Source organism: Caloenas nicobarica, chromosome 3 (assembly GCF_036013445.1).
Source record: "Caloenas nicobarica isolate bCalNic1 chromosome 3, bCalNic1.hap1, whole genome shotgun sequence".
NCBI lineage: Eukaryota > Metazoa > Chordata > Aves > Columbiformes > Columbidae > Caloenas > Caloenas nicobarica.
Genome location: NC_088247.1, coordinates 120770306 through 120794839, shown reverse-complemented (window position 1 = coordinate 120794839; position 24534 = coordinate 120770306). Strand labels below are relative to the sequence as shown.

The 24534-nt window shown below is 44.1% G+C and overlaps 1 protein-coding gene across 6 annotated transcripts in view; it reads right to left on the bottom strand.

The window, feature by feature from the left end:
- The window catches only part of RTN4 (reticulon 4), a 63588-nt gene that overhangs the window by 6619 nt on the left and 32435 nt on the right, over positions 1–24534 (bottom strand). For 2 of the 6 annotated variants that reach the window (XM_065632573.1, XM_065632572.1), the window contains 4 exons: positions 22045–22101; positions 18782–21226; positions 4631–4838; positions 1869–2007 (listed from right to left, as the gene is read on the bottom strand). In XM_065632573.1, coding sequence (XP_065488645.1) covers positions 1869–2007; positions 4631–4838; positions 18782–21226; positions 22045–22101 — 2849 coding nt within the window. Of the gene's footprint in view, positions 1–1868; positions 2008–4630; positions 4839–7413; positions 7540–8361; positions 8452–12288; positions 12479–18781; positions 21227–22044; positions 22102–24534 lie in introns of those variants that run through there. The other 4 variants (XM_065632576.1, XM_065632577.1, XM_065632575.1 and 1 more) reach the window with 4 other exon arrangements.

Genomic DNA, 24534 nt, shown 5'->3' with positions numbered 1-24534 from the left:
CTACCATAAATTACACTAATTAACCTACATAAAACGTTTTAAATGTCAGAAGAAGAGAGGGGAAATGAATTAGTGCAGCTGAATAAACACGTCTTTCCTTTATACCATAGTGTTTTAAAGTGCCTTGAAGACATTCTGACTGGAATTAATGCTACTTCCAACACGATTCCACTGCGAGGTCTCATTTTGAAACTGTGTTAACTGAACGGCAGTTGGCTGCTCACTGCTGCCTTTGCCTTTACTGCAAGGGATTGTGATCTCTAAACAGTGTGGAAATACTTACAACTCAAACGAAGGAACAGAGCACAAATGGCTTAATTATTAAAGAAATACAAGTGACCTTGTGACTACGAGATTTCTGTGATGTTGTTTAATCAGATCTAAACGCAACTTGAACAAAATAACTCTTCTGTGAACACTGAAGCTCAATGTCCTTAAAAAACAGAATAAACAAAGAATATGTTTCCTTTCCTGCCTCGCACACCAAGTTTAAGTTATCAAAATGCAACTTTAGCTGTGTAACAGGGATTCTTTTGGTCAAGGCTGTAGCCTTGAGATGCTGCAGAGACAAGTCCAAAGTACTGAGTCACTGTGGCGTGGAAGACACGGATTCCTGCAGACCGGACCGCCAGGCAGCGGCCACAGCCCTTCCCTTCTCCAGAGGAACGGGCTCTCCTGCGGGACACTCACACAACATCAGCCACAAGCTCTTCCCTGTGTTCGAGTTGAAGCAAAATGAGAAACTGGATCTAGAAACTCCGGGTAAAATCCTGAGATCTGCCCCTAATTTCGGTTCCACAAATCTAACAAAGACTTCTACAGCCTTCCTGTTTTTCTCCAAGTTTCACTAGAAACCCCTTCCCCCAACCCCACAGCAACTCAAGGGACCTTACAAAGCACTAAGTAAGGGATTTACTGGAGGATAAATGCAACTTTATTTCAAGAAGATTAAGCAAACTGAAAAAGAAATGGACAACATGTTGTACTCTGTAAAGGAAACAATTGTTTGAAAAACAAAGAAAGGCGATTAGCTTGAAAGGAGATAATATTATTCTCACAGAACAAAACCGAATGGTTCTCAGCCCTTTTTAAAAAAATTATTATTATCAGGTGTCAGTTTTGTTCTGCCACCTTCAACAAATCCCATTAAATACAACTTGAACGTAGTCAAGATATCTGCTAGGCAGTATTGCACGCTTTAGGTTGAACTTGCAAAAGCCATTTCAGTAATTTGCATCACTAAAAGAAACAGCTACTCACACCCAAAGGCAGGCACTGAAACTGCTGCTCACCCTCCCTGCTCAAACAAGGGCATCGCTCAGTCCCCACGCTTGCAGCCAAAAAAGCAGAGACAAGAGCTCCTCGTACGCAAGGGAATCGCTGCACACTAACCACTGGCTGTCTCAGTACAGAAACAAGCAGGAAAACAAACCCAGACTGTGCCAGTCTAGCCCAAACCACAGATTTTCAAGAGGTACGTTGGTAACGCACTCTGAACGCCCGTGCTGGAGCACTATCTTGTTTTCTGCCCTTAAGCACCAGCGAGGAGGAGCAGCAGCTGAACTGCAGGAGCCAGAGCTCCGTTCGGTTTTCCAGTCATTTCTATTATACTGTCAAAATAAAGTACAGATCACATTATCCGCTCTACTACTGCATGAGGTGCTCTATATTCAAACTCCATGTGGCTAACAGAAAGCTGTACTTCTGGAAAAACAAAAAGGCTCCGTACTTCCAGCAAGCAAACAAAATCTCAGTATTTACTTACAGGGAGCCCCAGATGCCATTGTTATTCCATTTAGAAGGAGCAGTGGGCTTTGCTAACCCAGGTCAGCACAGATTCTGTTTACACAGGGCTGAACTGAACTTACCTTCAGAGAATCAACTAAGTCATCAACTAGGAAGAGGCGTCTCAGCTCTTTGACGGTGCCATTGAGGTGACCCAGCACAACGTTGCTGTATTTCTGAACCAGCTCCTCGGACACAGCTACATCAGACTCCAAGTAAGCCCTGCGAGAGAGGAGAGCTTAGGAACTGCACTGCGAGAGTGCTGCCCAGCGCTCTCAACACGTTATATATACACAACATCAACATACGTTCTTTTTATCTTATAAAGAGAAAAACCTCACGATATGAACAATGCTAAAAGGATAGAGCAGAACTAACTGGAGTTATTCTTGGAAGGTAAAAGTGAACCTTAAAAAAAACCCCACAGCCTCTGAGATGAGCAGACAGGGCTGGCGAGTGGGCGAAACCCGCCCAGCCCCACGGAGCCCCACAGAGCCCGGGCTGTGGAGCCTCTTCCTCAGCACGTGCTGCCATCGGTTACAGCCAGCAGGCCAACGGATATTTAAAAAAATGAGGGGTGTGAGGGGCGTGTGTCATTCTCTGGTTTTGCTGTTGTATGAGGTGGCCTAATATTCTACGAGGTTCCCGTATTTCTCAAACAGAAAACGATCCTACAAAAGCAACATAGCCATTCATACTGCAGGAAGGGACTGCTGGAGTTACCACTAAGCTGTAAAAAACACACTAAGGCATAGCAAAATGAGCAAGTTTTTCATCATTTGCTACAAAAATTTCTTACAGTTAGTGATAACAGTTCTTTTAACAGAAAGATAGAAGCTCCTATCTAGTTAAGAGTTCTTTCCAATACACTGCGACTTTTATCTGTAGTTGCAGTGGCTATGGCAATTTAGACTCTTCAAACAGAGAATAATTTATTTATCTAATTTGCATGTTGGAGGGAGAAGGAGCAATGCAGCACATCTGTAACATTTTGCAGTTACTACAGTTGTTAAATTTGTACTTTTGTTTAGGGGGAGATTGTGCTTTGGGGTGGTTTTGATTTTTTTTTAAAATAAAAACCACACAGTGGAGGCTCCTATGTATGTCATTTAAGGCAAAGCTAAAGATGGCCTCGGGGCAAGTGCAAAACAAATTAAAATACTTAAAATGGTAACTACAGAGGGCGGCCATTTCAAGGCTCCATTCTGCCATCTACACTTGGCTTGCCTCTGCACACCCTTCTCAACTCATCAGCAAGATAATCAGTACCTGAATCAAAAATTAATTTTTTCTCATGGATGTGCTCTTCACTGTCAAACTGAATGCAAGGCAAAATATCCTTCTTGTAGTTGAAGCTATACAGATAAGAAGTAAACCACCAGGTGTGTTAGATAAGAATGTCTGGAAGCCTCTTTTGAATATCAGTATTTTTAGAAATAACCTGCAGAAAGAGCACAGGTAGAACAAGTTTCGCTTGTTCTTGCTAAGGAAGAACTGAACTGGAAAAGCTGGCAATGCTGTTTGGATACTGAAGGGCACGACTGGGTAGACAGAGCCAGCAGGGTTTCAGCCGGAGTTATTCACCCCGATGAGGGGAATAAGGAGGGTCATACAAGGCCTTGAATAGTTAAAAAACCACCAAACAAAAAACTGAGTTTACAAAAGATATATATTTCATGCCGCTATACTGAATGTTGTTGCCAATTGTTCGGATGTATTTTTTTAATATCAGATCTAAGCCTGAAAGCAAATACTCTTTTTTTCCCCAGTTTTGTCCCACAGCACAGACTGGCTTCCACTGGGTGAATGAGCCACTACGTGTAGTCAGGGAAGAACGGAGGTAAAGCCAAGAAAACGTTTTACCTTGCCTTACTCAAGATGAGGGGAAGAGAATGAGAATAATTTGAAACAGCACGAACTTAGTAAGGGAGGTGTAAATAGGAGGGCAAGCAGGAGCTTCTGAGAGGTGCCAGGGAAGCTGGGATTGAACCACTTCATTATTAATAAAAGGAGAGAAGCAAATCTGAGCAGCGTGGGACAGGGCCGCTACGGAAACGGGAAACACGGACTCTTAGTAATCACTCTGCCACATTAATAACTTTTTATTTCTCCGCAATAATGGGCAGCACTGTAGTGCACCCAGAAGGGCTGAGTGCGGGGAAGCACACACGGGCCGCCCCAGGGACTCGGCTCTGCCAAGAGCTCGGGGGCCTTTTGGGGACCAACATTCATTAATCCCGTGATTCAATGTCTCAAGCCTTAGAATCCAGAGTCCAAGTTCCTGGGTTTCTGATCTAGGCAGGCTGCAATGAACCTGGATTCTGCTGGTAAGGCAGCCTCATGTGTAGAGAATACAGCTATGCTGCTACATGCTAAAACACACATTTTAAGACTATTCTTTAAAAAAAAAATTTCCAAGAAGATAAAAGCATCTCCTATTACATTTATTCTGATTTTTGCTAAATATATTGCATAGAAAGTGCTGCTTCTCCTGGGTATTCTTTTATTTTTGTACACCATCTGCTACTGGTTCACATTCAGAAGACTACACCATTCCAAAATGCACGTATTACCCCATTAGATTGAAGTATTTAATTTTTTAAATGTAACTTAAGATACTCTAGAATTCCCAGGGAATTCCCCTGTACCGAGTACTCCGTTCATTTTCCTGACTCCTGTGTATACCCATATGTGGTCATGGGCTGGATAACAGATTTTTCAGTGCAGAGACTATTTACAGTATTACACAACATATTAGGCACGTGTCATGTACTGCTTCTAACAGCACCGACACTGCCGTTCCCCAAAACAACACGCTTTTTCTTAAGTAAAAGAAACATCTCACCTGAACGGGTGGCCTTCATCGGACTTTTGGATTGCCTGGATGACTCCCTTGTATATCCTAAAGCTGATGGTGACGGAGAGCAGGGCCAGGGCGATGTAAGCTGTCACGCTCACGATGCTGAACACTGTCAGCGAAAGCAGCAGGAACAAGCTGGCACCAAACACCACTCCCGTCTTCTTAATGTCGCGCCAGTAAAGGAGGTCAACAACTAAAACAGAGAAAAAAAAAAAAAAAGTAGGAAATTAGAACGAGATACCTTTTGCATCTGCGTGAAAACAGTAAAACGTGATTCACTTGACTGCTGGGAGTCACCGCGAATGGAACTCGCGATCTCACTGTCAAACCAGAACTGAAATTACAACTAAAAAATAGGTTGGTTTAGCACTAATTTTGTATTGAATTTCAGATTATTTGGATTATTGTACTGGGATTACCTCAAATGTAATTGCTAAAATTTAAGAACAATTCTGCCCTTCAGCAATGTCAGAATTAATCTCTTCAACTACTGTGCTGTGTTCTGCACCAGAACCACAGCAGTTTGTGCTCCATTGCATTTTGTTTTTGTGGATTTTGTGGCGGTCACTCACTGAACAGATTGATTCCGATTCCTGTGATGACAAACGGCAAGACGCTAACAGGTCTCCAAACCACTGGATCTTTGCAAGTCTGGAAGAGGCAAAGGCAGCTCAAGACTCATTAACAGCTCATTTTGTTTCCTTGTGACTGAAGACATTCCCATGGGAGTTCATAATGTTGATTGTGGGTGACAGACTGAGCCACCAAGAGGGAATAATCTCACGGAAACTTCAACCCAGGCTAAATCTGCTGTGCTACAATGCAAAATACTTCATTTGTAAACCAGGTTTATTTTTTCCTTAAGCAATCCTCATAAGAGAATGTAATATAATATAATACCATTTTTAGCAAGAGTGTTTAGAGTGAACTACACCCTTGCACAGGTCACATTAATGGTTTAACGCATCCACTGCGGATCTGCGTGGTTGGAGATGAGCTCCTGCAATGTGCACGTGGTTCTGCACTGCAGGGTACAGAACTGGGCAGGGGGCATCTACTCTACTTTTATACGTCATGGTGAGATACACAATCAAACCTATTCTTCCTGGTTAGATTTTCACAAGAACGAGCTCCTCTTCTGCATCAAAACTGCTTGTTAATAGCAATAATGTAGGTTATTAGATACAAACCTCAAAATTATTACAAGTTTAGCAATCCTATCTAATCCTAAACATCACCAAAGTTATTTGTAAAGTAGCGTACCACAATTCAGAACAGATTCTTGCTCTGAATAACTGCAAAAGAAAATTGAAAAAATTAAATTTGACTATTATTTCTTACGGGATGAAAATGTGGTAATGCACCAACATGAAGTACTTAGGAGCCTCTGTAGGGCAAAGTCTGCAAAGTACCCTTGTAGGTACAACACGAAAACGCCACCGGGGCTGTGGTGCAATTTCACAGCGTTTCAGAGACTGAAGTTCTTTATTTCCTAATTATTTCCGTAGGGAACCCATAATGAGCAGGCGGCACTGGAAAGATGGGAGCCCTGCTCAGAAACTGAAAGCTGCCATTTTCATAATGCAAAATATTTTATCCAAATATTTAATTCACGTTTCAGTAGAAATTTCCTGAAGCTCTGTGGACAGAACCAGGTTACAGTTGCATGAACGCCTTAAATCTGCCCTAAAGCAAAAGCGCTGTGGATAGAGCGAGCCTGACCCCCCCAGCACCCCTTTCCTCTGCGTGGCCACGCACACAACCAGCCGGGGCTCCTCTGCGCTGGGACAACTCCTGCACAAAAATAATGGAAATAAAACCCAAGCAGGCAGCCAGATCAGATCCTGGATGTGGTTCAGCGTGTGACTCCACCAACATATGGGGTGCGAGATAGAGCAGCCGAGCGCAGGAGGCGACACTGGGGCTCTCCCAGCAGCCCCAATCTAAAGCCCTCGACTAATTGCAGCCCGGCCCCTCCCCACACCCTGGTGACTTGTTATTCTTCTGAGTCTCCTCGTGTTACAAACCCGCACGGCTGTTTTCCCTGTCAAAGGAAGGAAGCTCAAAGCAAGACAACTTTTCTTTAATATTTGTAAAAATCAAACAAACAAAAAAGCACCTCATCATAGAATTCCTTTTGTATGGGCTATAATCCCTAAATTTAACAACATCTGGCTGTGCTCTCATCACAAAAGCATCTACGAGCGTCTCTGTACACCTCACCTTAGCTAGCGTAGCATGTTAAAGGAGCTTAGGATCGAAATTGTGAGCTTGACCTAAAAATCGTTGTGAACAGCAAACCTAAACTGAGCTGCAAGTATCCCTAACACCAGCGGGAGATTTTCAAAACCAGCCTTGCCATTAAAAACTTGGTGGATTATACGCTCCCAAATCATGCAAGAAATCTCTGAAAAAACCTAATTTCTTTCCGACTATTCGCTTCACATACTGAAATGATATTTATTTTTAAGTGCTGCAATTTGAGCATCCATACGTTCAAATTTGGGTGCTGCTCCGGTATCATATGAGAGCCCAAGTATGAGCCCGACTCTTCTCCGTTTGCAGGCAGCGCTCGCTCTGCAAACCAGCTCCGCTTTGAAGCGCCCGCACGCAGAGCGGGCTCGGGCTGCTTCCTAGGAAACCACTTCTTGCAAGCAGCAACGCATCACACCTAAACCCAGTTATAAGGAATGTAAAGCCAGTAATTAACCTGTGTGACCGTTTCCAAATAGGAGCAACGAAGGTAAATTGCAGGAATTGAAGCATACCACAAATGCCAAACGCCCCCCAGCGCCCCATCTTTTTGTTCTTGGTAATCGGTAAGAAAAATCCCGGAGTGACGTCCCCCAGAGCGGAGTTAAAGTGCACACGAAGCCTTTTTCCTCGCTCCATCTCCATTTGGAGAACAACCAAACCAGCCTCGGCTTAATGACATATGTATCTGGTTTCATTGTAAATTCCTCAGAGGGAAATTCAGCATTACAAGTGCCTGAAAGACTGATTTGTAATTTTCAGTCCAAGAGCACATTAAGAAATTCATTTGTATTCTGCAATTGGTCAGAAACAGGTATTTGTGTTTCTTTCTGAAGTAAAAGAATATATTAAAAGCATTACTAGAAGCAGCTTCCTGGCTTTAACTTATACACAAGGTATTCACAGTAGATAAAAACCAAACCAAACAGAGCAAAACCCACAACCGATTCTCAGAACAGCCCTGCCAAGCAGTATCTTTCCTCACAGAAACCTTTTCAAGCTTTATTTTCTACAATATGAACTATAATCTCATGCATTTAATGCAAGTATTCCAGGCCTATTCCAAAGCAAGAACAGCTGCCTACATTTGGTAAGCACGAACTGTCACTTGGCACGTCTAAAAATAGTCCTGCTAGCATCCGTGCCTTACATGCACAACTCATCCTATTACATTTTGCTTTTAAAGCAAGTGCCGCGATAGATTTATCACTGTATTTAAAAAAAAAAAAAAAAGCCTTTTCTTTCTTTCACGGATATTTAACTTAAAACCGAGCAATTCATATTTTGATAACGAAAACAAGCGGTTTCATCTATTTAAGCTGGTAACGCTCTTTACAAAATAAACTGAACCGAGTAACCCTCTTTTTTTTTTTTTTAAGAAAGAGAAATTAAAAGCCTCGGGATCTACGAGCGCGTTCCAAACCTCTGTATGTACGGAAGCGAATGGAGGAGAAGGGACTAACCCATTTTGGCATCCATCTTGAGCGGGCGCACGCAGGCAGCGCTGGCCCAGCTGACGGCGGCGGCTCTTTCACTTCCTGCCGGGGCAGCCGCGGGTCGGCGGCTCCACTACGCAACCGCAGCTGCCGCCTTCGCCGCACAATGAACGGCTCAGAAACCAAACAACGACCGGGGGCCGGCGCCGAAGAAAGGCTGCTTGTGTAAAAGGAGCAAAAAAAAAAAAAAAAAAGGCAAACAGTGTACGGTTTATAAACGCGGCTGTTACACTGGAGCCTTTCAGTAAGCTGAGAGGTGAGATGAAATTCTTTATGTTCTTCGGATAATGGGAAAAATAGTGCAGAAGCACAAGCGAGAGCCCTTTTTTGGATCGATTAAGAGCAGGCAGTGTTGTACTAACACAGAAATGCAGCACGAGTGTGGAGAATGGGCAGCTTTCTACCGCCTCTGAGGCCACAGGGCTGCCCGTCACCAGGCTGCGCAAAGGAAATTCGCTCTAGACCAGCAGAAACCAGGACACAGCCACAAACAGGCGACTCGCTGTTAACTGCTGTTTAGAGGGGCACTTCCCAGTTACGCTGACTAAACTTGCTATTTACAGAGGGTTTCTGCCGGCGCTTCGGCGGAGCGGGGAGCGCTGCCCCTGCAGGGCTCTCCCAGCCCCGGCAGCCCCCGCTGGCCACCAACCAAGCCCCAGGAGCAGCCACCAACCCACCGGCTGGCCCAAGTCTACCCAGCACAAACACCATCAGCAGCCTCCGGTTTACCATTTTCAAGACTTCCTACATCCAAATGACCATTTAAAATCACGGTGGACACCCTGAGCGGGTGTAGTTACTGACCAGGCCACAAAAATTCAAGGCTCCTTTGATACCCCAACCAGATGAGCTGGGAGCCCGTTTGGTCCTTGACCACCTTGGTGCAAGTCGGTAACAACACAACAATCCCAGGCTGGTGAAACTGGGCGGTTACTGGGTGAGCGAGTTCCCTGTGCTGGGGACAGACGTCACGTCCCCGAGGAGCAGCAGGGCCAGGGCACCAACAGGCCTGGCTCACTGGATCCCAGAGCTCCCAAAACAAGTCGGCATCGCACACCTTCCACACTTGGCACATCTGCCCCACAATCCCGAGCAAGAAAAACCGATACGCGTTTCACAACTGGGTGCTAGAATGAAAATGAAGTCCGACATTACCAGATTGTCCCCCAAAAACGCAAATACTATCTAACAATTACTAATAGCAAAGCAGTACTTTCCTTCCTGCCTAATCATATACCCGTGCATGTGTGCACAACGTACAAATCCTTCCAAAGCCCTGATTACTCATGATAAAAATTTAAAAAGCTCAAGGGCTGCACAAGCCTGTGCAACCCTTTCCACCATTTCACTAATCTGAACCAGAATTCAGATAGATTTTCAGCACATTAATAAAGAAAAATAATCATCTTGGGGTAGTCTGAGAGTATAGCTGTGGTATTCATCCTACCATTAGCATTATTCAGCCATTAAAACCTGACAATTCATTGAAATAATTAAAAAATAAATACATGTTAGACATCGTAGTACCAATTACCCCATAGGGGCTGTCTTTAAAAGTGCTAAAAATAAGAGTCATGCCATCCCCAGGGTAAACCTATTTCATGCTGCCTACCTAGACAGTCAATACCACAGGTATAAGTACCACGGGTATAAATACCCCAGGTTGTACCACTGTCACTGTGCTGGTTCCTCAACTGCTACGGCTGTAGCACGAGAAACGTGCAGACCAAACCCAGGTTTAGGGTTGTATTAATTAGAAAGCAGTGCTTTAGTCAGGAAGTCTAACTATGAACTATACTTTCGGCTCTTCCCTGGTTTTAGATTTGATGGTCAATCTTTTTGTTGTTTTTTTAAGGTTATTTTTTAGCATGGAAAGAAACATGTCGCAATATTTGCTTCTATATTTATTCTGGGCAAGATGAACAGTGTAACCAGGCCCTGAACTTTACCCATCATTGTCCATGCCACTGGAGCCTGACCTAACAAGAACACATGAAACGAGGTGTCTTCATGTCCTTATAAACAAATGCTACCAGAAACCACCCTAAACCAGGCTGCAAGAACAGTTGCAAAAGGAGAGGAACCAGACTCTTCTGCTTCCTCAGAAAGCCACCTTCTTGCTCTGCTTCCATTTTCTTTTAGTCCTTATTTCTACAAATTAAATTATAATAAAACCTCAAGGCAGCAGGGACTTCCTCGGAGGGAGAAAGAGGCACTAAAGCGGCTTCCTCGCCGGGGGGGGATGCCCCCGTGTAAAAACAAAGGGAGGGGGAAGAGGAATGTAAAACACTGCTTGAAGCAGTCACAGCAGCACCAAACGTGCACGTAGGACGGGTTCAGGTTTGCTCTGTTCCACTGCTCGCTGGTCAGCTCCATGTTTTGCAAAGAAGGGGGTGCCCAGGCCCCAGGTCGCTGCCCCCCCGCAGGGCTGGCACCGCTCCCCGTGTCCCCCCCAAGTGCCCGTGCGGGCACGTGCTCCTTGGTAGCAACTCATCCATTTAAACCAAGAAAGACTCCATTATTCTCGAGGCCTCAAATCCCAGGCCCCGAAATGTCCTCCTCGGGTTGCGGTGAGGGACAGCTCACCACCAGCCCTGCCCGTCAGGTGGTGACAAGCACACTTGAAAATTGGGCCTGAATCCTCAAAGGTAACTTGCTTTTCAATTTTTACAGAAACCTTCCGACCTCACTCTTTTTTCTTTTTTTTTTCCCAACCCCAAGAATTTCAGGCCTGACGTATGAAGGGCTGAACATTTAAACTAGTTACGCATCAAGAACGTATTATGAAACATTGCAGAATATTGCTTCCTAATATTATACAGCCCTTTAATGAAAGATCAGAACTTTTAGAAGGTTGCTGTGCAGGGTCAAAGTCTCTTCCCCCGCAGGGGTTATTTTGCTACACATGTAGGTTCTGACAGAACATTCGATGGATTCTAGACAGCTGGCAATTTTGTCCAAGTGGAAAAAAAACCCAGAGATTTTTAGCAATAGTTACGGAAAAAGAGGAAAACTTCACGAGTGCAAGTACCAAGCACGACAGGGCCCTTTAAGAAGATATTTAAATAGCCAGAAATGATTAAAATCTTTTAAAGCGTGTCTCCTTGATAAAGTTTGAAGATTACGTATTCAAATAAGGCTTAAACTCTTACAGACTGAGCACTAATATAATGATCCACAGAGATTTACACTCATCTCCCATTGGTGGTTACAGGAACAAAGGTCAGAAGCACACTAATTTAAGGCTAGCTACTTATTTACCTAAAACAATTCGATATTATGGCTGTAAATTCTGTAGAATGAGGCACAGTGTTACCTAGAATCCAACAGAATTATGAAAAATCCAAAGCAAACATGACTAAGGGTAAACTCCAAACATTGCTGTGCCAAACAGAAGGAAAAAACAAAACAAACAAAACGCACCAAAAAAAAAAAATCACCAAAACCCAAACCACCGCCCTGCTGTAGTCTGCATGCCATTTCTCATAAAATTATTAATCTACATGAACTGCAGACACTACATTCTTCCCAGTTAATGGTTAGTATCGTTAAATTATTAATAATCTAGTAATTTCAAAGGAGTATCAACTAAATTTGTTCAGTGCATACCAGAACAAGCCGTTCTTTAACAGGCTCCATAGGACTGAAAAAGATCTGCAGTGTCACACAAGCTGTTTCACCTACATAAATAATTCATTCTTCTGCATTGTTCACATTTACCCATTTTATCCTACAGCTTTTAGAACTGTGCACGCAGTACGAATAGATCTTACATCTTCAAATACGTTTCACGAGCAAATACGTGCTAAAAACACCGTTTGTTAAAAACAACCCGCGGCATCTGAAGCTTTAAAAGGAAAGGGGAAAAAAAAAAAAAGGTGAAAGAACAAATACCCTTATCCTTCCAGCTGCTCAGCTGACTGTCCATCTCTCCAGGAACGCTCTGTCCTCCAGCTGCGGTTCTCAATTATGCATCCCAGGAGGAGAGCTGCAGGAGGAGCAGCCCGGGCTGGGAACCATGGGCTTCCCCGCAGCGTCTGCGGCCGCCGCTGCTGCACTGGTGCTGCAGGAGGGCGGCAGCTGACGTGCCGGCGGGTGTGGAGCTGCGCTGACGCAGTGCCAGCTCCCGCCCGCCCCAGCGCCCATGCAATCCCCGGCCGCTGCAGACGATTGCGTCTCGCCGCTCGCCAAGAGAATGGAGAGGATGCCAAGGCGGAGAAAGGAATCGGCGGCACGTAGGGAAGCGGCTTCTCCCCGCAGAGCGGCCGGGGAGGCCGGTGCGGCAGGGATCGGCGCGGCCAACAAAAGCCGAGCTGCCCTCGGCGGCTTTTCACAGCGCCGTGGAGCTGAAAGCAGCCGCCGGGCAAGCTTGCAACAGATTGCTTTGCAAACAAGGGCTAAAACGCAGTTATAAATCTCCTAGATGTACGCCTGCCCCTCACGCTTGTTAAACAAATGTCAGACTGTCTAGAAGACCAACAGAGACATCTTTGTAATGCACCTCTCCCTTTCAAAAAAAGCTTGAAGGAAAACAGAATAAGACCCTTTCTGTGCCTGTAACAAAAGCAAGAGGCTCCTGAAGAACGCAAGAAACCTTTTTGCTGGTATCTTTAGTCCTTATGAACCGCTCGGCCATGTTTATTCATCTTAAGGAAGTTTTGAGAAGAACCATTTTCTTGTCCTTTACCTAATTCTTACAACCAAACGCCTTCTCCTTTTTATTTTATGCTATGTCAGCACGCTCTGCTGTCAGCTGCAGCCCTGACAAATGCTCCCTTCATTTAAATAAAACCAAGAACCTCAAAGTTTACACTACTAACATACAGAAAGCATTGTACACAAATGAGACAAGCGTAAACTACAAACTCAAATAAGAGATGAGCCGTGAGAACGAGGATGTCGTTCTGTGTTCCTTCCTAATTCTAGTTTGGAGTCTCTCCCTAATATCTTGGGCTGATAATAAAATGCTAAAAACTCCCCTGCATTGCTCCAAACTCTCTTAAAAATTTAATACACCATTTTCTAAAGAAAAGAGCATGCATACATAGCCACAAAAATACTGCAGGCCGGCTGGGATGGAGATTCTGATTCAGTCCGTAAAAAGACAACCTTAATCTTGCATGAAGAAAGATTCCCACCGAGTTACCTGAAAGCCCTATTTATTACTTCAATTGCCACATAAATTTACGGCCCCCTTTAACAGCAAGACCAGTTACATATACTTTTAACTTATACCGAGATGTGCATTTCATTCCCAATTTCAACAGGTAAAACCAAAGAACATACTCTAAAAGAGAAATGGGAAGTGCATGTTCAAACATCATAGCATAAGAGAATTTGAAAAACATGTCTGAAAAATCTGCTTCTGTCTTTGAGCTGAAATTCTTAAGATCACCTGGAAACTACCACCAGCCGTGACTCTCCCCGCACATTTGTCTGGATGACTGCACAAACTTGATGCCTTGGGAAACCTCTTTCCACTAATTATCAAATTTCTAAACATACACAATTAAAGCCTCTTTGTCTTCACATTCTTTATATTATATACATATATATACACACATATATATTATTACTTACATTTTTAATATTAGATACTTAATATATTATATACTTAATATATTTATGTGATACATCCCTAACCAGACATGCTGGTGGCCTCGAGACCCTCCTCTCCACATACTCAATGTGCAAATGATACCTAAAATGAAGTCTGGATCCCTCTGGACTCACATCTCTTATATCAAAAAAGATACACCCACGTAGCCCTCCCCAAACTTCCGGAGAAGCTTTATTGTTTCATTAGGGAAATAGCACGTCTGTGTCTACAGCAACATTAACCAAAAACCATCCAACGTTAATCAAGTCACCCAGACGACTAAAAGAGACGCAAACAATTCTAAACACGTTCTAGTGAACGCACCAACATTCAGAGGGGCAGCTTGCCCGCACGGAGAGCGTTTACCCACTACACACACGTTAAATTAAATTACCCTGAGCACAGGGACTGACAAGAGCGTTTTTACACCAAAAGGTGTCCCACAGGAGAGCACTTTGGAGAACTACCCCCTTCCGATCTCACCCGAAGCCTCGCTCAATGCCGGCTGCCTCTGCGAGCTTCTAGGAAAGTTGGTCATTTACCACAAACGCTCCGTTTTCTCCATCATTTTGCCCCTCTGCAGAAGTGCCCCCGGGCCTCGCTCTGTTGGCAGCCTTAGCTACACAAACCTTGGCGCTTTAACGGGGGGACACGAGAGCGCCAATGAAACACAGCAGCGCCAGGTCCTTCCTTCAGAAAAATTGCACTAGAAGTCTGGGGTGGTGTGTGTGTGTTTGTTGGTTTTTTGTTTGGGTTGGTTGGTTTTTTCCTATTTCCTCCTACTCCTCCCCAAATTCTCCACCCTGGAGCAGAAGTCTCCATTTATTATTATTTACCTAGTAGCATAAAAGAACACCTGAACAATCAAAGAATCTAAGAATATAACCCAAATTAAAATGAGTTATGTTGAATTACCTTCTACAAATAATCTACTCCTGAAAGAAACCAGAGGCATCCCAGGGTATTTTTCCCCCAGTGAAAACAACAAACAGATCCAACCCAAACACTTCCCATCTGTCGAATAGATCTATTTAACTAACTACACACAGGGAAAGCAGCAGAAATGAAGCCAATGGGCAGAGTGCTGGTGTAAGGCAGCATTTTTAACTTCTTTGAAGGTTCGCAGAAGTGTAAGGAGCTGGTTTGCAGTCACAGAACCACAGGAAGTATTTTAGCTCTGCCCCCATGACTAGGGAGTAAAAGGCAAAGCTTGGTCATTCCTGCCGCTCTGACACCATCTAAAGCACATTTTTCACACACCTTTGAATGCACCCCCTCAAGAAAACCTGGGAAATGTAACATATTAGTAATTAGCCGTGTCTCTGTAATTCAGAGTGCCCATGGCGCACATGAAGACAAGGGATCTGTAAACCCGTAGGATTCAACGTGAAACGAACGTCTACTCGGCTGATACTCACGAGTGCTGGGCAACAAGGGGCTCCTTGTCTCGACAGCCAAGATCTCAAAGGCACGTTTAAATCTTACGGGATGCTCTACGTTAATCTACCAAGAGATTCAAACTGCCAGGGGGGTTACATCTTGGTACACAACTTTCAGTCACGGTCAGGGGTTTAGATTTTGGGGGTCTCTACAACTTACTTTGATCTTGTCATTGGGTAATGTAAAAACCTCAAAAAAAACATTTATGGAAAGCTTGGCTTTCCAGCCTGTTTGGGAGAATTAATGATCTCTATTTAAAATCAAGGAAGGGGTTATCAGAGAAGAAAGCCCGTACAACAGAAGGGCCAAGATACATAATACGTATATTTAATTTTCAACTCTAAGAATATTAACCAAATGTCAGGAGTTCGGAGTTTCTCCAAGCCTGGGCTGCAATGCTCGGGAAGGCACAGTGCACAGGAGTCACAGCTCGCGTACCAACACTAGATGGCATCCAAAACCTCTTTTGTGAGCAGCCTGCGCAGACCTGGCGGCAGCTGCGGCACACGGAGCAGCACCCCAGCCACCGCTTCACCTGCAGCCTTGTTCTGGAGAGCAGAAACGCCGGGTTTGGAGTTTTTTGAGTGTGAAGTGGCAGGATTATCTGCTAGGAAGCCAAATAGAACAGGTACTAAGAAGAAGAAGAAGAAAAAATTTTTCAAAAAAAAAAAAAATCATTGTATCTAAGGCAGGAGGAACTGCAGGTGTTGCGGGGGCATCATTGCTGTTGAAGTTTTTATAAACAGGAGCTTCTTACAAGGAGAGGTGTTTCTTTATAGTTAAATACAGTTCTGAATTGGTTTTGGTTTGGTTTTTAAATCCATGCGGCTATGAAGTACAATGTCCCTGGGGTCTGGTACCATCACTAAATAAAAGGGGTTACACAAGGGTCTGCTGGGCAGCATTAAACAAAGCCCGTTTACCCAGGAGGCTGTTAAAAGCTTTACATTTGTTTTGTTGGAGTGGTGGAGATTTTTTTTAAAATCTGCAACCCTTTTAGACTTTGTGTTAGCTCACTGCTGTGCACTGGGACTGCTGGAAGTTACACTTTTAGGTACACAGACGTGTTGGCATTTAGGTCGGCTTTCCAAAAAACAGCACTGGTGAGTAAGTGTTCAAGAACCTTAATTTAAGTGCATGGGTAAGGAAGGCTGTGCAGATGATTGTTGAAACATTCATCAGTCATGCAGTCACACCAACTGATTTCTAGAAGTCTTGAGGCACAGTGAAACCTATTTCGCTCGCACTGCTAGGAAGAGAGGAAAAAAGCAAACACACGCAACACCCAAAGGCACATTTGCAAGGCCAAACACGTGCACAGATCCACTTCTTGGCCTTGTGAGGAATTATTCCTCCTTTCTGAGAGCATGGAAGTATGTGTGTTAGTTCTTTGCTGCTACTTTGAAACTGTGCTGAAGCAGCAAGCTATTAACAGCAGACAACTGATTTTGTTCATGGTTTGTCATTAGACTCTTCAGGTAGGTCTCAGAAGTGCAGTTCTGTATTCTATAATAAATGTGAACAAAAAAGTAAACAGCACAAGAGGGTGTGTGCGTGGAGGGGGTGGAACTAGAACAAACCGACCATGTTTTTGAGTTAGTATCCTCGGCTGATTAAGTGTTCCTCCTGAGTAAAGCCAGCCCCCCAACTAACGTCACGGCCGGACAGGCGCCTGCCTGGGCCCAGCGCTGTGCCGCCACAGAGGAGAACGAAGACACCGTTCCATTCTCTCCTGCTATGGCAAAGGGGTTTACATGCAGCTTCTCTGGCAGTTCCACATGGACAAAAGAGGAGCAGCTGTGTCCTGGTCAGACCCAAAGGAAGCGTCTTTCTTCCCAAGGCCACCTCCAGTCTGCTACTTCCATGCAATGATTAAAAGACACCTCTGCAAAGGCTTCCTGTTACAAGAACTAACAAAAAAGCCAGTATAATAAGTGCAACGTTCTCTTTGTTGTTTTTGAGTAGTCTGATCTCTAAACAATTAACCCCTTGACATGAAGCGTAAGATCCACAGCAGCTGTTCTCTAGGCAGTGCCGTGTGCTGGAAGCCTGAGCACAGGGAGTCTTCACAGCACACAGATGGTGTTTAACAGCGCAGGTATCACCCAAATGTCAGCACAGGGGAAATGGGAAACTCTCCTTCCTGCCTACCTGTACGTACAGAGAGGTGGGACAGAAGGAATGGCAGCTATCCTGCAAAGTTAAACATTAAAACTGCATCTTCTACCAAATTTTCCAAACCCTATTTCAATTGCATCAACACCCTGGCATTCCCCTCAACGTATTTGTGTTATTCCTTTCCAAAATGCATTCGATGCAGAAGACATATGTCAGGAATGTAGTATTTCATGAACTGGAGACTGCAGCTACTGCACAAAAATACTGCTGCTGAGTCAAACTAACATTTGGTTTTCTATTCAGAGCAGACGCATTGTGCTTTCTGCAGTAGCTGTTTTTAGCAGGAATGCTTCTGGTGAAAGACTTAAGCAGCAGTAGAGTTCCGTGATATCAAAAAGCAAAATACTCCTCTAGTGCAAACGAGCTGGAACTCCATAAGGCATTCAGTTTAAAGAACACAACACGACAATGATCTTATGCTTCCTTTAACTTTCTGCTACATTAACTATACATTACCTGAATAAAAATTAGCTACGCTGAAGCGCAAGCCCCACCTGAAAAGAAAAACTGAAGTTGATAATTGTGCTGTGTATAAACCAATTTTAATGTTTGAAGGACACTCAACTTCTTAACAGCCACCTTCCTTGTAACCTAAATACTAAGCCTCGTCATGTGCACTATTTATTTCAAACCACTGGCCTTGATCTAATGCAAGATGAGTGGAGATGCACAGGTCCTTTTCCAGATTCCAGACACATACAGTAGCAGCAAGGGTATTTTCCTAAATTTCAAAGTCTGGTGTCTGAACTGCATATAAAAAAAAGAAATGCCTCTTCAAATCATGTACACACAGCAGATTGAAACACCATCCTTGGCTTACTATCACACATCGAGAGCAAATTTGGAAGGCAAACTAATGCCCAGCCTGTAGAGAACCATGGAAGAGTCTGCAGTGAGCAGCAACTGATTTCTGTATCAACGGATCACCGGCAGAACTGAAGGAGAAAACTGGAGACTGTGAGTCCATCCCTGATAAACAGAAAAAAAAAGTACTAAAGCAATCAGAACACAAAAAAAGGTAAAAGAGCAGGCACTAACATTTTCTGTTATCCTCAGACGATATAGAGAAGTTTACAGAAAGTGACTTAAAAAGATTAAATCATGACATGCTTTAGTTTAGCTAAAGAATTACGCAGATTAGTGAACTGCAAGACAGCACACACAGATTACCTGAAGATTTAGTCAGCTTTGCTGAAAATACAGCAGTAGGCTTCTCTTTTTCTTTAACAGAAGCAGCTTCTCGCTCAGCTTCTTTCTCAAAAGCTTCTGGTTTTACTACACTGACTATCTCTTTTTCAGCAGGTAAAGGTGAGGTATCTGTGGCCGGTAAGGATATCATGGATACTTCAGGCACTTTGTCCACAGCCTCCAAGGACTTTTTCAAGGCATTAGTATCTTCCTCAGCTTTTACTTCTACATTCTTCATAGACAGATCACAGGGTAGCTCTGGGCAAGGCAACTGCCTCTTCTCACCTTGGATGGCTTTACTGATCTCTTCACCTTCATCTTTGTGCCTTACTTCTCCATCGGTGGCTTCTGCCACAAACTCGGCAGCAGCTTTAGGATGAGCTAACATCACAAAGTCTTCTTCCACTGAGACTGGGGAAGAATCCACGGGGGAGAGCGCTTTGTTGTCTCCTGGTTTTGGTTCCGTAGCAACAGATGCATCAGCTGAATAAGCCATAGCATTCAGCTCTTCCATTTGCAGAGGAATCTTCTCTGGCTTGGCTATTTTCGTGGGCGTTGGCTCAGACGGCAGAGCAGCAGCAATTCTGGAAGAGTCCAGTTCGGGTTGGAAAGACTCCAGATAAGGCTTGCCTGTGGCAGCTACTGAATCCATCAGTCCTTCCTCATATTCATCATCGGTTACAATATTCTCAGTTGATTGACTTTTTAAGATGAGAGATGGATCTTCGCTCACCTTCTCAGTAAAGTCAGGTATCACCTGGCTATTAAACAAGTCAGATTTTCCAAACTGTGGAGACAGTTTTTCAACAAGTTCCTTGTGTTTAGGCACATCCTGAGACATGCATTCTGCTATTGGTGTCTTAGAATATTCTGTAAAGGATGGAGAAGCAGATTCAGAGACCTTTGTTTCCTTAATTAAGTCACATGCAATAGATATATATGGAGTCTCTATATCTTCAGGACTGGCGCTCGTCTCATGATCAGGTTTTTTAAATGCTAATGCCTCTTTTGCTTCTTGGGCCTGCGTGAGTGGTACGTTCACTGCCTCTTGGTATAAGGGAAGTTTTTCAGCCTCTTCTTTTACATTCTCATAATTAGCAGTAGGAATAAATGTTTCTAATGGGGAAGCTTCGAGCTGCACAGCAGAGGCTTCCGCACCAGCAGTCCCAGTGCTCAGTGGGGCTTCCATAACAATATCTGGCAATATTGGTGATGGAGCAGCTTCCGACCCTTCAAACGAGGGACAGAGCTGTGTCACGGGTTTCAGAGTCTCTTGTACCGACTCCGAGGTCTGAACTAAATCAATCTTTGTTTCATAAGCAAGTTTGGTACCGGCTGCATCATGCATTTCACTTTCATATGCTTCTTGCACTAGATCAGGAGTGAGACCTTCAGGCATATTTGCTGCAGCGTCAGATGGCACTGCTGATACACTCGCTGTTTTAGCAGAGTCAGCTTCCTGGCCTCCCTGCTTGCCAACTGCTTGAGTGCCAAAATCACCTTGTTCTGTGCCCGTCTGAGCTTTCATTTCTGCAATTTTTTTCTCGTCATCGGTTTTATTTTCTGAAGTGCCCTCTTCCAGTGGAGAAAGAGATTTGACTTTGTTGCCGTCAGGACTCAGAGAGGATTCAAATTTAGTACAAGTGATGTAAGTCTGTGAAGGCTCTTTTACAGCTTCTGGGGTACTTGGGAAAGAGCGATCTTCAGTGCTGCCTTCGCTCTCCTGTTCATAATCCTTCTGCACATTCAGCTTGTCTACACCATACTTCTCGTCTAAACCGCTTTCTCGTTTGGCATCTATCTTGTTCCCAACATCCTCTCTCACACTGCTCAGTCCATGACTAGCACCTTTTACTTCCCATATTGGCTCAAATGGTTTGAAGTCTGCATATTCTTCCCTCCTAAGAGGGTCTTCCTTCAATGCCCCTTTTTCACCACGATCACCATCTCTGTACTTGTCTTTGTTATAAAAGAGATCTTCCGCATTTTTCTCAAACAAATCTTGAGGAGTTTCTGGAGACACTTCCAGCTGCTCTGCAGGCATTTTCTCCAGATTAGGTAATTCTTTAGGGCCCTCTAGCTGTGTTTCTTCCTTAGCTTGAGATGAAATGGCTGCTTCCGCTTTAGCAAATGGGGGTTCCGAGTATTTCGCCTCTGAAACGCCTTTTTCATTTCCCTCTACAAGAAATGGATTTCTTGCATTTTCCACAGTTTCTTTATTAACCTCACTTGCGTTTTCTTTGTAAATGCTTCTTGCAGGTAAGCCATCTGCGAGTGTATCAAAGGCTGCGTGCTCTTTAAAGGAATCAGCTGAGACAGGAGAGAAGGAGGGAAGAGAAGGAGCAGTATCAAGCGGGACTGCAGTAAAATCCTCTTGACCAAGCGACTTAGTGCTACCTGGCTGCTCCTGCAAGTCCATAACTTTTTCTGTGACCATGGACAGAAAGGAAAGTTAGAGAATGCAAGTGCTCTTAAAGTCAATGCAAACTTTCATGACAGGTTCACATTATGTTAGTTATTAAGAAGCTCTCCCAAGTTCTCCCATAAACACTATTAGCCGTTACAAAGCAGCAGTTAAAGCACGCTATTCTATGGCACCTCTTCTAGCAGAGAAGTAAGCAAGAGGCTAGAGAAGCAGCAACTTTACGCAGCACAAAGATCACAGCAAAGCTGAAGATGCCAGACAAGTACAGCAGGCAATATTCACAGGCGAGAGGGAGGGTGGGGGTCAGGTGAGACAGAGAGAGGGGTTTGTGTCTGTGCTTGTGCACAAACACACGCACAAATGTGCATGCCAGTAAGAAGTCTTTTTTTGACACTTTTTTAATGGGAATTTGATGGACAACGTAGCTAACAAAAACCACTAAATAAATACTACTGGTACAAATCTTACTTATATGAAATACTGCAGAAAGTTACCATGGATGAAATCTTTCTGCTAAAGCAGCAAAGCAACTATGCTTTGATGTGTTAACCTGTTAATAGTATCAACTTCTCTCCTACATCAAGGGTCCAAGAATTCACAGATGGCTGTAGCTTGTTTATAAAACAGTTTACCACATAGAGAAATGAAGAATGCTTATTTAAATCTTGAACAGATCAACTGAAAAGTCAAAACTAAAAAACGTGACAGAAGTTATTCTTGGACCCATGCTGACTTTTAGTAGAGGCAGACTAATTGGAAAGAGTTAACGAGATCAGAAATGCAGGAGGTATTCAGACAAAGGTGAGCAGAAAGAACTTGCCTGCAGAGGAGTGCATCAGAGGCGCAGATGTAGCAGGAAGAGCAAAAAGGGTCTCATCTGAAAAACAAACAAATAACCTCAGCAGAAATAAGGGCTAGGTTGAAGAGGGGGGAAAGCATGCAAGTAGTGAGTTCCAGTAAACCAAACAGATCCACAGCCAACATCTACGCCCACAAAGAACCACAGAACTAGATACGAGCTGGGTGATTTGGGAGAGAAAATGCTCAATTCTCCATTTACAGCGGGATCTTTACCGAGGCAACTGCGGGATCCCTCCCTCGGAGCCAGGGACCGATCCTATGGTAAGACACATCACGGTAGCTACTCTCTTGTCATTCTCCAAACTTCCACACTACTGAGCAGCTACGGCACCTCTCGCAGCAGCAAGGCCACCTGCCATTGCCACCACCACACGCACCAGCTCGCTTCGGAGGGGCTCCTCACGCCGATCCACGTGTGCGACAGCAGCAGCGCTAAGGAGACTCGACCAGGAGCTGCGAAAGGTTAAAACGAGTAAAGCTTTGAGCCCCCCCACAAGCAGTGCACTGATCAAACTGGTAACACTCCCGGCTATTCTGAATGACTGGACTATTTGCTTTGTGTTTATGTCTTTACTATTTTTGCTGTGTTACACCACAGACAAGCTTCCAAATGAAGGCATTATTTTTAAAGGCTTCTTTGACATGACCCAAGATGCATACTTTGCTGAATTTGTTTTCACCCTAATATTTCACAAGGCAATCCCAGCTCTCCGATTTCCATTCAAAGAACTAAATAAACTTAAGGAAGGACACCCTTGTTCTAAGCCAAGGAAGTCACTCTCCTTCACTGCTGCACAATGAGGAGAAACTGGGCAATCCCAGAGGTTCCTGTCGCACATTATCTGAAGTAAAAGCATCCAACTCTGACATTTTACTGAGCTGCATAAAGCACAATGAAAAACCAGTCTAGAAGCAGCAATACCAGCCAATATTTAGGTAAATATATTTCATTCTGAAGAACGCATGAAGCTTTCAAATTAAGGCTGTTAAAGGATATTTGCAATTTATGTCAATTGTATTAGCAGAGTGTAAAATTATATTAAGGCGTTTCAATTAGATTTTGAATTTCCAGTACAGACATCAACAATCTTTAGTTTTGCTATTTGCCTGGACAAAATTTTAAAAAAGTTAAGGGTTTTTTCTTTTTAATTAAAAACAAAGAAAAATAGAAGCAATTGATTCTGAAAGATTAAAAGCAAAAAGTGTGAAATCTGGTAGAACCAGCAGCACATAGATAATAATCCAGTAAAGCAAGGCCTTAAGGTAATGTTTGTTTTGGCATTGAACCATGACTTTGTGCAAAAGCAATGCCACTTCAAAATATTTGTGACCCATCTGGTTTACTTAACCCCACCGGTTTTCCAAAAATCAGGTCTCCTCACAACCCACATTTCCTGTCACAATATACAGTCAGTTGGTTTTGTTTCACAGAACATTGTTATCTTCAAGTGATGTTTCTAATCCACAAAATATGGCAAGATACAAGAAAACAGAGTAAGAAAGCTGGAGCATAGAACTCGATATTTAGAAGCTTCCTCAACCCCTGCCAGGCCAAAGGGATTTCTGTTCAGTTTTCTAGAAATTACATTTTCCCATTAAGGACCACACAGAGAGAAACCTCAATTCCAAATTTAGAACACATTAAACCAGTGTTACAGCTCAATGGTGGCAAAAGCTTTTAAGGACAAACACCACCCTGGAGGACAACTGATCAATACGTGACACTAAGTCCCAGAACCGCAACGCTCGTCCCTGCACCACCAAGCAGCACCGGATGCCCTTCATTTCAGGAGATGCTGGAGATCCCCAGGATCTCATCCCCAAGCAGCCTGGGCACGAGAGACCCACCGCCCCACGAGACAAGCGAGCAAGTCACCTGCTTTGGAGCCCGAATCCAGCCAGAGAGCTGCTCTGCCTTCCTCAAAATGGGACTTCCAGCAGTAACAGAGGGGTTTTTTTCAGTTTCTTGTGCACCTGCTGCATCAAGAGCTACCGTGGAACTTTACATTTTAGGACAGCAAGCCTTAGGGTTTGCACCAAGCAGCAGCACACTCTCCTTTTATCTCAGCATCATGCCTAGAAGGACCAAGCAAGCAACATCTCCCGACCACAAATGTGGCGATTCAGCGGGAAGCTGGTAACAGAGACAACTCAGGCTGCACGTTCCCCAAAAGCATAGCCCCCCGCTTCCTGCGGGCCCGAGCAGCAGCACCTGCGTGCGCTGGAAGGGCTGCGCTTTGGAGGGGAGCAGAGGGCAGACAAAGCAGGATGGACCCCATGAGAACACACTGTGCAGCACAAAGACACAGACCCCAGAGAGCCTAACAGCAAAGGATCTCACAGGGAAACCGAGAACAAGCCAGTGGAGTGGGGATGCCGAAAATGTAGAACTAAAAGGACGACAAAGTCCACTGGGGTAAGGAGGCGAAGAGGAACACACACAGGAGTC